This window comes from Hylobates moloch, unplaced genomic scaffold (assembly GCF_009828535.3).
Source record: "Hylobates moloch isolate HMO894 unplaced genomic scaffold, HMol_V3 SCAFFOLD_9, whole genome shotgun sequence".
Lineage (NCBI taxonomy): Eukaryota > Metazoa > Chordata > Mammalia > Primates > Hylobatidae > Hylobates > Hylobates moloch.
In genome coordinates, this window is record NW_026652284.1 from 74,502,920 (window position 1) to 74,520,635 (window position 17,716).

At 38.4% G+C, this 17,716-nt stretch overlaps 1 protein-coding gene across 3 annotated transcripts in view; it reads right to left on the bottom strand.

Annotated features, from left to right (window-relative positions):
• Positions 1-415: 415 nt before the first annotated feature.
• Positions 416-17,716, bottom strand: part of RAD54B (RAD54 homolog B) — a 113,357-nt gene continuing 96,056 nt past the window's right edge. For 2 of the 3 annotated variants that reach the window (XM_032760058.2, XM_058444031.1), the window contains exons 12-15: positions 14,355-14,616; positions 12,781-12,847; positions 12,392-12,592; positions 416-764 (exon numbers count right to left, since the gene is read on the bottom strand). In XM_032760058.2, the coding sequence (XP_032615949.1) occupies positions 544-764; positions 12,392-12,592; positions 12,781-12,847; positions 14,355-14,616 (751 nt within the window). In that variant the 3' untranslated portion in view covers positions 416-543. Of the gene's footprint in view, positions 765-6,861; positions 7,503-12,391; positions 12,593-12,780; positions 12,848-14,354; positions 14,617-17,716 lie in introns of those variants that run through there. The other variant, XM_058444032.1, reaches the window with a different exon arrangement.

A 17,716-nucleotide genomic window follows, 5' to 3' on the forward strand; every position in this document is an offset into this window, starting at 1 on the left:
TAGTGCTCTAAAGTGTTCCCAAGTCCTCCATCTCCTGCACTAACCTACTGACTTTTCCCACTCAAACTGCCCTGCAGCAACTATTACATCCAACATCTTTAGCATTTGCAATCCTAACCTCTCATTCTCTTTCTCCTTTGAGCTACATTTTAAACTTAACATTTTAAACTTACCAAGTTTTTCAGTTGTTTCAAACATCTGTCTAATATTTCTAATCAGATTAGTTTTCCCAAAGACAGAGACTAAGTATTTTACTTTTTTATATTCCTTATAAAAATTTCTCAGTAGATACTTAATGAAAGTGTATTGATCAAGGAATTATTAACAATTATACAATGATAAAAGCACATCTTTAATTTTTCATTTAAACATTTAATATTTACAAAAAATTAAACCACTCAAACAATTTTGACTATTGTATCAAATGTGATATATTTTGCAACATACACTGTAATTTAAATAATTCTATTAATTTTCAAAAAGTACATTTAATTACCATACTAATTTTCAAAAGAAGAGCAACGGAATGTCAGAAGTAATCTTTCATTGTGTGCCAGTAGCTTGAGTGGTTATATTCTGAAAAATGAATGACACATTTTCTGTTATTCTTTCAAGAAAAGGATCTGTAAGATTTAAATGATCTCCAGGAAAATGTTTCCATTGCTTCAGCTGGGACATAGAAAGAGGTTTCAGGGAGTTAGATTTCTGGTGATGTGGACCAAGCTGACAATCTCTAGAGACAATGAATTTTTCCAACGAATCACCTGCAATAAGCAAAACAATGAGAAAATCCTTAGGCAAGCCAATATCCTGCTAAATACAATACTTTTTTGTTTTATGATAATTAGTTTGTTATTTATTACATTTGATCACCATGGTTCAAGTTAAGACAAATTCATTCTTTTTACAAACATTTATAAATTATTTACTATGTACTGATTTAAACAGTAAAGGTAAAATGATGAAGAAACACAGGCATGGTCTCTGACTTCAAGGACCTTACAGTCTAGTGGGAGAGATACACGTTAAATAAATAATCATCCGAAAAATGTATTACAAATTCAAAATCCCTCTCCTAAAACCTGTGGGGCCAGATATGTTTACAAATTCAGAATATAATTCGAACAATCTGGGTCAGCATTCCATAATGAAACTCATGAACATTCTGTAGCAAGTCATAAATAGTCTTACAAAATGGGTTAAATAAAGACTATTGATAAACTCACATCAATTTAGGTAAGGTTTTGCCACAAATAATTTTGTCACAAATTTATGAAGAAAAAAAAAACTTTTGAGCTTTCTAGATTTCAGAATTGAAGATAAGGGACTGAGGAGCTGAATTACAAACAGAGGTAAGGGTATGAAGGAAAGATACAGGGAACTATCTTACATATGACAAGAGAGGCTGACTTGCTCTGGAAGGTAAGTGAAGGGCACCCTGAGGAAATGTTCTATTAAGATCTGAAAGATGAGGAGAAAAGAACTAGATGGGGAAAAAAGATAAAGCATTCCACGATAAGCACATTAAAAAGCTATGAAAAGGAAGGGACACTGGCATAGTCAAGCAATTGATAGGAGCCTATGCAATTAAAGCCTATAGAGTAAAAGCAAAGAATAATGCAAAAGAAGTAATGCACAGTGAAGCAAGTATTCAAGGGCTGGATTACGCAAAACATGAATGGCAGAGGCCAGCCGTTATTCACCAAATCCATTTCTCTTTCCTCCAGGGCACTTAGTCACCTTTCCCAGCCTCCCTTACAGTTAGATATTGCCACTGAGTCTGGCCTATGGAATGCAGCTATGTCACTTCCAGGTCTGAACTATAAACATCCTTCAAACTGAACAATTTTCTACTTTATCTCTCTCTCATTGCTGGCTGGCAGATACAGGGGATCCCAGCAGAGGATCCCAGCAGAGGACTCTAAGGTCCAAATGGATGGAAGAGCTCCAAGTGAAAGAACCCTGGATCATGAAATTACCTTATGAAAGGCTGTCCACTAAATGCCCACAATGACCTGTTACACAAATGAGAAACATATTTCTATTGTGTTAGACCATTGCGCTTTTTTAGATTCTTGTTACAGCATTTAGACTGCCCTGACTAATTTACCAATTTAGAGATTTTAGTATCTATCCTAAGAGCAATAGGAAGCTATTGGAGGTTTTATTTTTTTAACCTTTTAATTATGGGAAATTTCAAATAAATATAATAAATATATAGCATGTATCATTTCACTTATAAATATTTCATTCTACATTTCTAAAAGACAAACACTTCTTTGAAATTTTATCACACCTAAAAGAAAAGCCTCAAGTCATTCCTTAATATCATCAAATTCTTGTCAGTGTTCATAATCATTGAGGTTTTAAGAAAAGAGATGACAAGGCCAGGTGTGGTGGCTCACGCCTGTAATCCCAGCACTTTGGGAGGCCAAGGCGGGCAGATCACGAGGTCAGGAGATCAAGACTATCCTGGCTAACACAGTGTAACCCCGTCTCTACTAAAAATACAAAAAATTAGGCAGACGTGGTGGCAGGCGCCTGTAGTCCCAGCTACTGGGGAGGCTGAGGCAGGAGAATGGCATTAACCCAGGAGGCCCAGCTGGCAGTGAGCCGAGATAGCGCCACTGCACACCAGCCTGGGTGACAGAGCAAGATTCCGTCTCAAAAAAAAAAAAAAAAAAAAAAAAAAAAAGAGATTGCTTCCAAAATTAGAAGACAATAGAATAATACCTACAAAGTACTAACCAAAAAGCCTCTGGCTAACTAAGAGTTAGCCAGTATTAGGCCCTTGTTAAAAAATGAAAAGACAGTAGAAATAAATAAAAATACCTTAATAATTATAAATGCAAACAAACTAAATGTTCTCACTGAAACAAAATATCAGACTGGACAAAAAATAAAATCCAGCTTTACGCTATTGACAAGAGATACCTAAAACATAAGAACACAGAGAGATTTAAGGTAAACAGATGGGAAAAGATAGACCAGACAAACCCTAATGATAAGAAAACTAGGGTAATATGTTAAGACAAAATGAAAGCAAAAGGCATTAGGGATAAGGCAATCACTACGTAACAATAAAATAGAGAGACCATAATGAAAAAAATATTTCACAAGGAAGATATAAAATATATGAAGCAGAAAATGACAAAATAACAATTTTCTCTAATCCACTGTCACAGTTTCATATTTTAATATATTTATTTGAATAATAGATATAGCTAACAAAAAATTAGGTTGTTAATGTTTTAAATGGGCAAACAATATGAAGAGATGGTTCACATAAAGAACTATGGTTTTTAAACTTAGGAAAATGCTCAGCTTCATTCATAATAAGAGAATAGCAAATTAAAACTATACCGATATATTATTTTCTTACTATCAGATTGGCAAAAATACAAACCTTAGATAATCCACTAAACTGGCAAGGCTACGGGAAAATAGACATCCTAGTGTATTTCTGGGAGTGTGTAAATTGACACAACATCCAACAAAGGGCATTTTGGAAATATCTATCAAAATTACAAATGTACATGTTCTCTGACTCAGCAATACTAAAAATTTACCTTATAGGTATATTTGAAGATATTCAAAATGATACATGAATAAAATACACACTTATGGGAAATAACCTAATTGTACATCTATGGATGATATGGTTTGGCAGTGTCCCCACCCAAATCTCATCTTGTGGCTCCCATAATTCCCAGGTGTTGTGGGAGAGACCTGGTGGGAGATGACTGAATCATGGGGGCAGGTCTTTCCTGTGCTGTTCTTGTGGTAATAAATGGGTCTCACAAGATCTGATGGTTTTAAAAATGGGAGTTGCGGTGGAGCCAAGATGGCCGAATAGGAACAGCTCCGGTCTCCAGCTCCCAGCCCCAGCGACACAGAAGATGGGTGATTTCTGCATTTCTGCTTGAGGTACCGGTTTCATCTCACTAGGGAGTGCCTAACAGTGGGTGCAGGACAGTCGGTGAAGCGCACTGTGCGTGAGCCGAAGCAGGGCGAGGCATTGCCTCACTCCGGAAGCGCAAGGGGTCAGGGAGATCCCTTTCCTAGTCAAAGAAAGGGGAAACAGACGGCACCTGGAATATCGGGTAAGTCCCATCCTAATACTGCGCTTCTCCAACGGGCCTGGAAAACGGCACACTAGGAGATTGTATCCCGCACCTGGCTCGGAGGGTCCTATGCCCATGGAGTCTTGCTGATTGCTAGCACAGCAGTCTGAGATCAAGCTGCAAGGTGGCAGCGAGGCTGGGGGAGGGGCGCCCGCCATTGCCCAGGCTTGCTTAGGTAAACAAAGCAGCCAGGAAGCTCGAACTGGGTGGAGCCCACCACTGCTCAAGGAGGCCTGCCTGCCTCTATAGGCTCCACCTCTGGGGGCAGGGCACAGACAAACAAAAACTCAGCAAGAACCTCCACAGACTTAAATGTCCCTGTCTGACTGACAGCTTTGAAGAGAGTAGTGGTTCTCCCAGCACGCAGCTGGAGATCTGAGAACGGACAGACTGCCTCCTAAAGTGGGTCCCTCACCCCTGAGCAGCCTAACTGGGAGGCACCCCCCCAGTAGGGACAGACTGACACCTCATTCAACCGGGTACTCCTCTGAGACAAAACTTTCAGACGAACTATCAGACAGCTGAATTTGTGGTCTCACGAAAATCCGCTGTTCTGCAGCCACCACTGCTGACACCCAGCCAAACAGGGTCTGGAGTGGACCTCTAGTAAACTCCAACAGACCTGAAGCTGAGGGTCCTGTCTGGTAGAAGGAAAACTAACAAACAGAAAGGATATCCACACCAAAAACCCATCTGTACATCACCATCATCAAAGACCAAAAGTAGATAAAACCACAAAGATGGGGAAAAAACAGAGCAAAAAAACTGGAAACTCTAAAAAACAGAGCACCTCTCCTCCTCCAAAGGAACGCAGTTCCTCACCAGCAACGGAACAAAGCTGGATGGAGGATGACTTTGGTGAGTTGAGAGAAGAAGGCTTCAGACGATCAAACTACTCCGAGCTACGAGAGGAAATTCAAAACAATAGCAAAGAAGTTAAAAACTTTGAAAAAATATTAGAAGAATGGATAACTAGAATAACCAATGGAGAGAAGGGCTTAAAGGAGCTGATGGAGCTGAAAGCCAAGTTTCGAGAACTACGCGAAGATTGCAGAAGCCTCAGTAGCAGATGCAATCAACTGGAAGAAAGGGTATCACTGATGGAAGATGAAATGAATGAAATGAAGAGAGAAGGGAAGTCTAGAGAAAAAAGAATAAAAAGAAATGAACAAAGCCTCCAAGAAATTTGGGACTATGTGAAAAGACCAAACCTACGTCTGATTGGTGTACCTGAAAATGATGGGGAGAATGGAACCAAGTTGGAAAACACTCTGCAAGATATTATCCAGGAGAACTTCCCCAATCTAGCAAGGCAGGCCAGCATTCAGATTCAGGAAATACAGAGAACGCCACAAAGATACTCCTCGAGAAGGGCAACTCCAAGACACATAATTGTCAGATTCACCAAAGTTGAAATGAAGGAAAAAATGTTAAGGGCAGCCAGAGAGAAAGGTCGGGTTACCCACAAAGGGAAGCCCATCAGACTAACAGCTGATCTCTCAGCAGAAACTCTACAAGCCAGAAGAGAGTGGGGGCCGATATTCAACATTCTTAAAGAAAAGAATTTTCAACCCAGAATTTGCTATCCCGCCAAACTAAGCTTCATAAGTGAAGGAGAAATAAAATACTTTACAGACAAGCAAACGCTGAGTGATTTTGTCACCACCAGGCCTGCCCTAAAAGAGCTCCTGAAGGAAGCACTAAACATGGAAAGGAACAACCGGTACCAGCCACTGCAAAAACATGCCAAATTGTAAAGACCATCGAGGCTAGGAAGAAACTATAGCAACTAACGAGCAAAATAACCAACTAACATCATAATGACAGGATCAGATTCACACATAACAATATTAACGTTAAATGTAAATGGGCTAAATGCTCCAATCAAAAGACACAGACTGGCAAACTGGATAAGGAGTCAGGACCCATCAGTGTGCTGTATTCAGGAAACCCATCTCACGTGCAGAGACACACATAGACTCAAAATAAAGGGATGGAGGAAGATCTATCAAGCAACTGGAAAACAAAAGAAGGCAGGGGTTGCAATCCTAGTCTCTGATAAAATAGACTTTAAACCAACAAAGATCATAAGAGACAAAGAAGGCCATTACATAATGGTAAAGGGATCAATTCAACAAGAAGAGCTAACTATCCTAAATATATATGCACCCAACACAGGAGCACCCAGATTCATAAAGCAAGTCCTCAGTGACCTACAAAGGGACTTAAACTCCCACACAATAATAATGGGAGATTTTAACACCCCACTGTCAGCATTAGACAGATCAACGAGACAGAAAGTTAACAAGGATATCCAGGAATTGAACTCAGCTCTACATAAAGTGGACCTAATAGACATCTACAGAACTCTCCACCCCAAGTCAACAGAATATACATTTTTTTCAGCACCACACCACACCTATTCCAAAATTGACCACATAGTTGGAAGTAAAGCTCTCCTCAGCAAATGTAAAAGAACAGAAATTATAACAAACTGTCTCTCAGACCACAGTGCAATCAAACTAGAACTCAGGATTAAGAAACTCACTCAAAACCGCTCAACTACATGGAAACTGAACAACCTGCTCCTGAATGACTATTTGGTACATAATGAAATGAAGGCAGAAATAAAGATGTTCTTTGAAACCAACGAGAACAAAGACACAACATACCAGAATCTCTGGGACACATTCAAAGCAGTGTGTAGAGGGAAATTCATAGCACTAAATGCCCACAAGAGAAAGCAGGAAAGATCCAAAATTGACACCCTAACATCACAATTAAAAGAACTAGAAAAGCAAGAGCAAAGACATTCAAAAGCTAGCAGAAGGCTAGAAATAACTAAAATCAGAGCAGAACTGAAGGAAATAGAGACACAAAAAACCCTTCAAAAAATTAATGAATCCAGGAGCTGGTTTTTTGAAAAGATCAACAAAATTGATGGACCGCTAGCAAGACTAATAAAGACGAAAAGAGAGAAGAATAAAATAGATGCAATAAAAAACGAAAAAGGGGATATCACCACTGATCCCACAGAAATACAATCTACCACCAGAGAATACTACAAACACCTCTATGCAAATAAACTAGAAAATCTAGAAGAAATGGATAAATTCCTCGACAAATACACCCTCCTAAGACTAAACCAGGAAGAAGTTGAATCTCTGAATAGACCAATAACAGGTTCTGAAATTGTGGCAATAATCAATAGCTTACCAACCAAAAAGAGTCCAGGACCTGATGGATTCACAGCTGAATTCTACCAGAGGTACAAGGAGGAACTGGTACCATTCCTTCTGAAACTATTCCGATCGATAGAAAAAGAGGGAATCCTCCCTAACACATTTTATGAAGCCAGCATCGTCCTGATACCAAAACCTGGCAGAGACATAACCAAAAAAGAGAATTTCAGACCAATATCCTTGATGAACATTGATGCAAAAATCCTCAATAAAATACTGGCAAACCGAATCCAGCAGCACATCAAAAAGCTTATCCACCATGATCAAGTGGGCTTCATCCCTGGGATGCAAGGCTGGTTCAACATACGCAAATCAATAAATGTAATACAGCATATAAACAGAACCAAAGACAAAAACCACATGATTATCTCAATAGATGCAGAAAAGGCCTTTGACAAAATTCAACAACCCTTCATGCTAAAAACTCTCAATAAATTAGGTATTGATGGGACGTATCTCAAAATAATAAGAGCTATCTACGACAAACCCACAGCCAATATCATACTGAATGGGCAAAAACTGGAAGCATTCCCTCTGAAAACTGGCACAAGACAGGGATGCCCTCTCTCACCGCTGCTATTCAACATAGTGCTGGAAGTTCTGGCCAGAGCAATCAGGCAGGAGAAGGAAATAAAGGGTATTCAATTAGGAAAAGAGGAATTAAAATTGTCCCTGTTTGCAGATGACATGATTGTATATCTAGAAAACCCCATTGTCTCAGCCCAAAATCTCCTTAAGCTGATTAGCAACTTCAGCAAAGTCTCAGGATACAAAATTAATGTACAAAAATCACAAGCATTCTTGTACACCAATAACAGACAAACAGAGAGCCAAATCATGAGTGAACTCCCATTCACAATTGCTTCAAAGAGAATAAAATACCTAGGAATCCAACTTACAAGGGATGTGAAGGACCTCTTCAAGGAGAACTACAAACCACTGCTCAATGAAATCAAAGAGGATACAAACAAATGGAAGAACATTCCATGCTCATGGGTTGGAAGAATCAATATCGTGAAAATGGCCATACTGCCCAAAGTAATTTATAGATTCAATGCCATCCCCATCAAGCTACCAATGACTTTCTTCACAGAATTGGAAAAAACTACTTTAAAGTTCATATGGAACCAAAAAAGAGCCTGCATCACCAAGTCAATCCTAAGCCAAAAGAACAAAGCTGGAGGCATCACGCTACCTCTGACTTCAAACTATACTACAAGGCTACAGTAACCAAAACAGCATGGTACTGGTACCACAACAGAGACATAGATCAATGGAACAGAACAGAGCCCTCAGAAATGACGCCGCATAGCTACAACTATCTGATCTTTGACAAACCTGACAAAAACAAGAAATGGGGAAAGGATTCCCTATTTAATAAATGGTGCTGGGAAAACTGGCTAGCCATATGTAGAAAGCTGCAACTGGATCCCTTCCTTACACCTTATACAAAAATTAATTCAAGATGGATTAAAGACTTATATGTTAGACCTAAAACCATTAAAATCCTACAAGAAAACCTAGGCAATACCATTCAGGACATAGGCGTGGGCAAGGACTTCATGTCTAAAACACCAAAAGCAATGGCAACAAAAGCCAAAATCGACAAATGGGATCTCATTAAACTAAAGAGCTTCTGCACAGCAAAAGAAACTATCATCAGAGTGAACAGGCAACCTACAGAATGGGAGAAAATTTTTGCAACCTACTCATCTGACAAAGGGCTAATATCCAGAATCTACAATGAACTCAAACAAATTTACAAGAAAAAAACAAACAACCCCATCAAAAAGTGGGCAGAGGACATGAACAGACACTTCTCAAAAGAAGACATTTATGCAGCCAAAAAACACATGAAGAAATGCTCATCATCACTGGCCATCAGAGAAATGCAAATCAAAACCACAGTGAGATACCATCTCACACCAGTTAGAATGGCCATCATTAAAAAGTCAGGAAACAACAGGTGCTGGAGAGGATGTGGAGAAATAGGAACACTTTTACACTGTTGGTGGGACTGTAAACTAGTTCAACCATTGTGGAAGTCAGTGTGGCGATTCCTCAGGGATCTCGAACTAGAAATACCATTTGACCCAGCCATCCCATTACTGGGTATATACCCAAAGGACTATAAATCATGCTGCTATAAAGACACATGCACACGTATGTTTATTGCGGCACTATTCACAATAGCAAAGAGTTGGAACCAACCCAAATGTCCAACAACGATAGACTTGATTAAGAAAATGTGGCACATATACACCATGGAATACTATGCAGCCATAAAAAATGATGAGTTCGTGTCCTTTGTAGGGACATGGATGAAACTGGAAAACATCATTCTCAGTAAACTATCGCAAGGACAAAAAACCAAACACCACATGTTCTCACTCATAGGTGGGAATTGAACAATGAGAACTCATGGACACAGGAATGGGAACATCACACTCCGGGGACTGTTGTGGGGTGGGGGGAGGGGGGCGGAACAGCATTAGGAGATACATCTAATGCTAAATGACGAGTTAATGGGTGCAGGAAATCAACATGGCACATGGATACATATGTAACAAACCTGCACATTGTGCACATGTACCCTAAAACCCTGAAGTATAATAAAAAAATAAAAAATAAATAAAAATAAAAAAAATAAAAATGGGAGTTTCCCTGCACAAACTCTCTTTTTGCCTGCCACCATCCATGTAAGATGTGACTTGCTCCTCCTTGCCTTCTGCCATGAATGTGAGGCCTCCCCAGCTATGTGGAACTGTGAGTCTAATTAAACTTCTTTTTTTTGTAAATGCCCAGTCTCGGGTATGTCTTTATCAGCAGCGTGAAAACAGACTAATATAGTGGGGGATAAATTATGATATATCTATACACTGGAAGATTATACAGCTGAGGAAGAAAAAGAATAAGGAAACTCTGTAACAATACGGAAAGATCTCAAGATACGCTACTGAGTGAAAAAGGTACAGAAATATAATATGCTATAATTTATTGGGAGGAAAACTGGGCAAGGATATATATCTAGAGTGGCTTATATATGCATACATAGATATCTGGAAGGATACACAAAAAAACTAATAGTGGTGGTTTCTTTTGATGTAGAAGGCTAGAAATTAGGGAGATAAGGGTAGAGTAGGAGGAAGAGTTTTCACCATGTACATTTTATATTTTTAAATAATTGAGTCATGTAAATATATTACCAATTCAAAAAAATTAGTCATTTTTGAAATCTATAAAAGAAAAAATGGATTACATAACAAAATCTGGCTAATATGACAGAATTCTACACGAGGCAATTAAGAGGATATACATGATTTCCATGCATAAAACATTTACAAAAAAATGACCACACACTAGACCATACCCCAAGTCTCTATAATTACCAAAGAATCCATATCATGTAGTTCTATTTCTGACTACAAAGCATTAGCCAGAGTTCAGTAACAAAAACTAAAATACATTTTAAAACATACTTTTAAATAACTCATGAGTCAAAGAAGAAATCATAATGAAAAAACAAAATATTTAGAACTGAATAATGAAAGACTGTACATCAAAATTATGGGCAGCTTAGAGGAAAATGTATAGTCTTAAATATCCACTTCTTTGAAAAGAAGACTGAAAAATCATTAAGCTAAGTATTAAACTTAAATATTAGAAAAAGAACATTAGAGTAAACACAAGGAAAAAGGAGAAGAGAAATTATTAAAACAGGAAAAAATTTAATAGGGAGGATAAAGTGTTAATTAATATTTTTAATTACCAAAATGGCTATGAAGAAAGAGAAAATCTGAAAACATTTCTATGAAGTTTAAATTCTACCCACTAAAAAATAAAAATATATACATATTTTAACTACCATAAATATTATATATTGTTATAATTATATATTATGCATGATTATTATATTCAGTTATTAGTTATATATTTATATATGACATATAACTAATAAATATAACCATATATAATTTATATGACAAATAACTAATAAACTAATAAGCTTCTATTGTATCTAAAGAGAAACATTTATATAAAGAAACATTTCCATAGAAGAGAAACACTTATATAAAATATATTTTATGTTTATATAAAATCTAAATTCTTCCATCTCAGTCTTATATAGTCTAACTTCTTCAACCTATCTTAACGTAATTTATCAAGTAACTTTCAGCTACTAGACATTGATTGCTCAAGTCCTACACCTGATGTAGTTCCTTTTTGAATGGTGTCTGTTCTGGAGGGTAAATTTTCAGCTTTACTTAAGCAGCACTAGCAGTTACATCAAGTACTGAGAAGTATGGTGACCCATGCTTCTGAGTGCCTCAGAAAATATGACCCCATTATGAATTCTGTACAACATAAACAGGATTATTCTGTCAACTGTAGTTTTTTTGTGAAAGAGAAATAGGGATTAAAACCATTTTTCTGGATGGATGCGGTGGCTCACACCTGTAATCCCAGCACTTTGAGAGGCTGAGGCGGGCAGATTGCTAGAGCCCAGGAGTTCGAGACCAGTGTGGGCAACATGAAGAAATCTCATCTCTACAAAAAATACAAAAATTAGCCAGGCGTGGTGGTGCACACCTGTAGTCCTAGCTACTCGGGAGGCTGAAGCTGGAAGACTGCTTGAACCCAGGAAGCAGAGGTTGCAGTGAGCCATGATTGTGCCACTGCACTCCAGCCTGGGCAACAGAGCAACAGAGCCAGACCCTGTCTTGGGGGGAAAAAAAAAAAAAACCTCTAACTCCAAAGCCATTACACCAGGACTTGAAAGATTTTCCTAAATAAGTTCAATTTTTCACAAGTGATTAAGAAATAAAAAGCTAAAATTGAGAGAATAAGATTCTACTGAATATTTTCTCAAATATCTCTATCTGGCAGCTGCCCTATGAGCTGAGAAAAAAAAAACTAACATATGCAAATGGTAAATACTATAAAGTTATTCTTTAAATATTTTCAACTGCTAACGAGAAATAAATTACCTTTACTACATAGTAACAGAATTAAAATATAACTAACCTGTATGAACTTCCTCTCCTGCACACTCACAGTCAAGCAGGTCATGAGTAACACAATCTGAACTTTCATGTAATGTGAACAAATTTTTAAGTTCTTCTACTGAAAACTGAATATGTTCAGATGTCTTGGTGAGGTCAACAACTGCCCCACAAAGACCTTGCTTACTGATCTGCCTTTGATAGATCTTTTCTTCTATTGTACCTAAAGAGAAAACATTCATTAGATTTCCTTCAGATCTTTATGTTCATTATTTTTGTTGGGTAAAATGTTTAGTAACATACTAGTTAACAAAATAACAATATATTCCTGACACTGAAGCACAGGCTAACAAAAAATAATTTTAATTGCTCAAAGGGTATACATTGTTTGTCACACTGAAGGGTTGTTACCTGTAGTTAGGAGTCTGTAAATATGTACAGGATATTTCTGACCATCTCTCCATACTCTAGACATTGCCTATAGAAAATAAGTGAGAATTCTGAGAATACAGTAGAAACTGATGGCCCTTTCCACATATGCAATTCGCAGAAATATGTTCTAAAATTTGGAATTCTATATTTTACATACAGCTTCAAAAAACAAATCCCAGGTGTGTGAAGCATGCCCTACTTCATAGCTTTTTCTTGGCAGAAAGAAAGGGATGAGTGAACACTTACTATGGTACTGTAGAATAACTACAGGGGTATCATGCAAGAGTGAGAGAATATATCTTCATCAATGGGACAGTGAGTATGGACAGCAAGAATGGAAAGAACCAAGTGTAGCATGGGCTTGGAGGTTCATTCTCAGTCCAAATAGCTGAAGATTTGCCCCTGAGAAGTACCTAGGATACATGTAATCAGCTAAGGCTCTGGGTGGATCCCTGTGGTTTAAAGATGTATCAATGATACTGTGCAATAAACTGTTGATGTTCAAACCCTGCACATTTCAAATAAAAATCTGGCCTTCAACCAACTTCTAAGAGATCATCTCTAGGCCTTTGGAATGTCCTGCCTGATATGAGTCTCTGTTTACCAGAAGCCTTGGGCCACACCAGATAGTTTATGCTAACAATGTTATATGGTGGGGCCTTGGATCATGTAGTTCAATTTCTGGAGGCTAAAGACTGATTAACTAAGGTCAGTCATGCAGGTGTTCCATGACTACAGAACTGACCCCAAACAAAATTCTGGACACCAAGACTTGGATGAACTTCCCTGGTGGACAGTATTCTATATGCACTGTCACTCACCAATACTGACAGAATTAAGTGTTGTTCATAAAACTCCACTGGGAGAGAACTGGAAGCTTGTGCCTGGTCTCTCTTGGACTCTGCCCTGGACTCAGTACCTTTTCCTTATCGATTTGAGTATTCTTTACTATAATGTAACATAACTGTGGGTATAGCTGCTTTTCTCAGTTGAGTCCTTCTAGTGAATCATTAAACCTGAGGGTTGTCTTGGGATCCCCCAATGCACATAGCAACTGAGGTGCAAACCTACAGGTAGAAAACTCAAGATACAAAAAGATGGGCTGTACTCTAAAGAAAACCAAAGGTTCTCAAATATTTTCCTAAATATGTTATTTTATACCTTTACTGTAGCCTGCATAAACACTAATCATAGCATCTGTAACTTTATTGTCTTCACCTGATGGTCATGAACATCCTAAAGGCCCAACTCTGCAGTAAACTAGAACCTGGAGACATACAGGTTTAGGTCTGAATCCTGGCTCTGCATCTTACAAGCTGTGGGATCTTGAACAAGCTTCCATATCTTCATCTGTAAAATGGGACTACTAATATCCATCCTTGTAGGCTTGTTAGGAAGATTAAATAGACGGAAAGCACTTAGCAGACTGCCTTATGCAAAATAAGGGCTCTTTATGCAGTGGATATTATATATCATCATCATCTTTGTATCCTCAATAGGCATTGTATCCTCAGGCATTCAATAATATCTATTTAATGCATAAATATTCCTACCTGAATATCAGTGGCTGGATTCCAATCAATGTCATAGAGAATTAAGTGAGATCCTCCAATGAGGTTAAGTCCTACACCACCAGCTTTTGAACTTAACAAAAAAATAAAAACAGAAGAGTGTTGACTGTTAAAGCCATCAACAATCTGCTGCCTTTGAGAGATTGGTGTTTGTCCATCAAGTCTTGTATAAGCATATCCATGACGCTTACATACTTCTTGTAAAATGTTCAAGGTTTGTGTATAGTTGGATACCAACACCACCCTGTCAATCAAAAAGAAAGATTCTTTAGATAAATTTAAAGGCAGCATTAGATTTTCTTAGTTGAAAGAAAATACCACAATAATATTATCACTGACATTGACAGAACATGCAACAATGACCTTGTACAATTAAAACATAGGTATTCCTGCATATTCCATTTTAAAGTCAATATCTAAACTTCCAATTTTAAGATAGTGCAGCAAAGACCTTCTGCCTTCTTCATTTCTCTGAGGTTCACTCTAAAAACAGCAAGAGAATGAGCAAAATACAAAAATGAACAGAAACTAACTCTGAAGATATTTGAAAACAAAAAGCACAGTGAAGCAGTCACCTGCTTAGGAGTATACATAAAGTGACACCTACATGCCCAAAAAGGGATATTCCAGTAAGAAACAAATGAAAGTTCATTTGCACCACAGAATCTTGCTAAGGTACCTGAGAAGGAAGAAATTTAGACTGGAACTATTACAACATTGGTACGTAGAACCCAGGCCCTGCTCCCATGTGATCAGTTGACTTTTCTTTCTCAAATAAAGTATTTATTATCTGGAGAAAATAAACCAAAGAAACTTAGACCAGGGAACTGACTGTAGAAGGCAGGAGAGCCAATGTAGCGACTTATGCCTGTAGCCCCTGCTACTCAGGAGGCTGAAACAGGAAGATCACTTGAATCCAAGAGTTTCAGTACAGCCTGGACAATACAGCAAGGCCCTGTCTTTAAAAAAAAAAAAAAAATGTGTTAATGAAAGTCTAGATACTGAATAAGATCCCTCTACCCTTTTCCTGCCAACTACTAGAATACCAGCAGTCACATGCCAGCTCAAGGAAGATATTACTAAAGGATTCATCTATGGAAAGACTTAAATGATTCCACAGAAAAGATCCACAGATAGGGAGTCCCCAAATTAAAAAGCCAGCTTGCTGCCTGATTACCCAATGATGGTTATTAGTCAACAAGCCCTGCCTAACCATACAGTGTTCAATTAATGTTTTACTGCTTCTCTCTTAACTGTGGACACCAAGGAACACCAGCTATTTGAAGTGAGCTTCAACATGAAAAGGAAAAATCAAAATAAACAAACCTGAATTAAACAAAGCAATGAAAAAAAAAGAAGATAACTTTCCGAAAATAATTAATGTCCTCAAACAAGACCTATCTATCGTTCAATGGAAGAGGATGCAATTTTTCAAAAGGAACAATCAAGAATTAGAAAAATATCTTAGAAATGTAAAATGATAGACAAAGTTTTAACAGGAGAGCTGGAAGATAATAGTACGAGAGTTTGACAGGAAATATATTAAGAAGAAAAAGTGATGACCAATAGGAGAGAAAAAAAAGAATTAGAGAATCAATTCATGAGGTTCAATATCTGACTGACAGGAACTCCAAAGAAAACAAGAAATTGTTTTAAGAGAAAGGCCGGGCGCGGTGGCTCAAGCCTGTAATCCCAGCACTTCAGGAGGCCGAGGTGGGCAGATCACAAGGTCAGAAGATAGTGATCATCCTGGCTAACACGGTGAAACCCCCTCTCTACCAAAAATACAAAAAAATTAGTTGGGCATGGTGGTGGGCACCTGTAGTCCCAGCTACTCAGGAGGCTGAGGCAGGAGAATGGCGTGAACCCGGGAGGCGGAGCTTGCAGTGAGCTGAGATCGCGCCACTGCACTCCAGCCTGGGCGACAGAGCAAGACTCCATCTCAAACAAAAAAAAAAAAAGAGAGAGAGAGAGAGAAAGGGTATTTCCCAGACATGGAGCCTTCAGATAAAAAGGACCTAATAAAAAGTTCCCAGCTCAATTAATAAAATGAGGACTCATATTAAGGCATATCAAGATTATAACTCAAAGTATGAAGAATGAATAAAAGTTGATCAATTTTTGATGAAGAAATATAGGTCATATGCAAATGAATCGAAATTTGAAAATCATCCGACTTCTCAAAAGCAACTAAAAACTAGAAGACAACATGTAAAGCAATGTCTTCAAAATTCTAGGGGAATACTATTTTGATCTAGAAGTTTATGACAAGGGAAGTTGTCAGTCAAGTGCTAGTGTAGAATAAAGACAGTTTCAGATGTACAAGAAGTCAAAAAGATTAATCTCCCATCTTTCTTAGGAAACTATGTGAGATGTGCTCCAGCAAAATGTGAAAGTCAGAAAGCAGAAAATCCAACACAGAACAGGAAAAAAATGAATTTATAAGTTAATACGATTTGGCTCTGTGTCTCCACCCAAATCTCATCTTGAATTACAATCTCCATAATCCCCATTTGTTCACGGAGGGACCAGGTGGGAGGTGACTAAATCATGGGGGCAGTTTCCTGCATGCTGTTCTCGTGATAGGGAATGAGTTCTCACGAGATCTGATGGTTTTATAAGGCAGTTTTCCCTGCTCTTGCTAGCTCTCTCTTTCCTGCTACTCTGTGAAGAAGGTCTTTGCTTCCCCTTTGCCTTCTGCCATGATTGTAAGTTTCCTGAGGCCTTCCCAGCCATGTGGAACTGTGAGTCAATGAAACCTCTTTCCTTTATAAATTGACCAGTCTCAGGTATTTCTTTATAGCAGTGTGAAAACGGACTAATGCATAGGTGATGGCTGTTTAAAAGTCCCAGGATGCCGGGCATGGTGGCTTACGCCTGTAATCCCAGCACTTTGGGAGGCCAAGGGGGGTGGATCACCTGAGGTCAGGAGTTGAACCAGCCTGGGCAACATGGTGAAACTCCATCTCCACTAAAAATAAAAAAATTAGCATCCACCTGTAATCCCAGCTACTCGGGAGGCCAAAGCACGAGAATCGCTTGAACCCAGGAAGCAGAGGTTGGAGTCAGCTGAGATCATGCCACTGCACTCCAGCTTGGGCAACAGAGCGAGACTCCATCTCAAAAAGAAAAAAAGTCCCAGGATGACAGCTATGTAGCAAGATTAGAGATCAGTTCAAATTGTAGCAGGAAGACAGAGGACTCACAGAGGAAAGACAAAGAAAATACAGAGCCACCTAGAGACCACAGTGGTACCCCGTTATCTGCAGATCTGCTTTCCACTGTTTCAGTTACCTGAGGTCAACCTCAGTTCAAAAATATTACACACAGTAAGGTATTTTGAG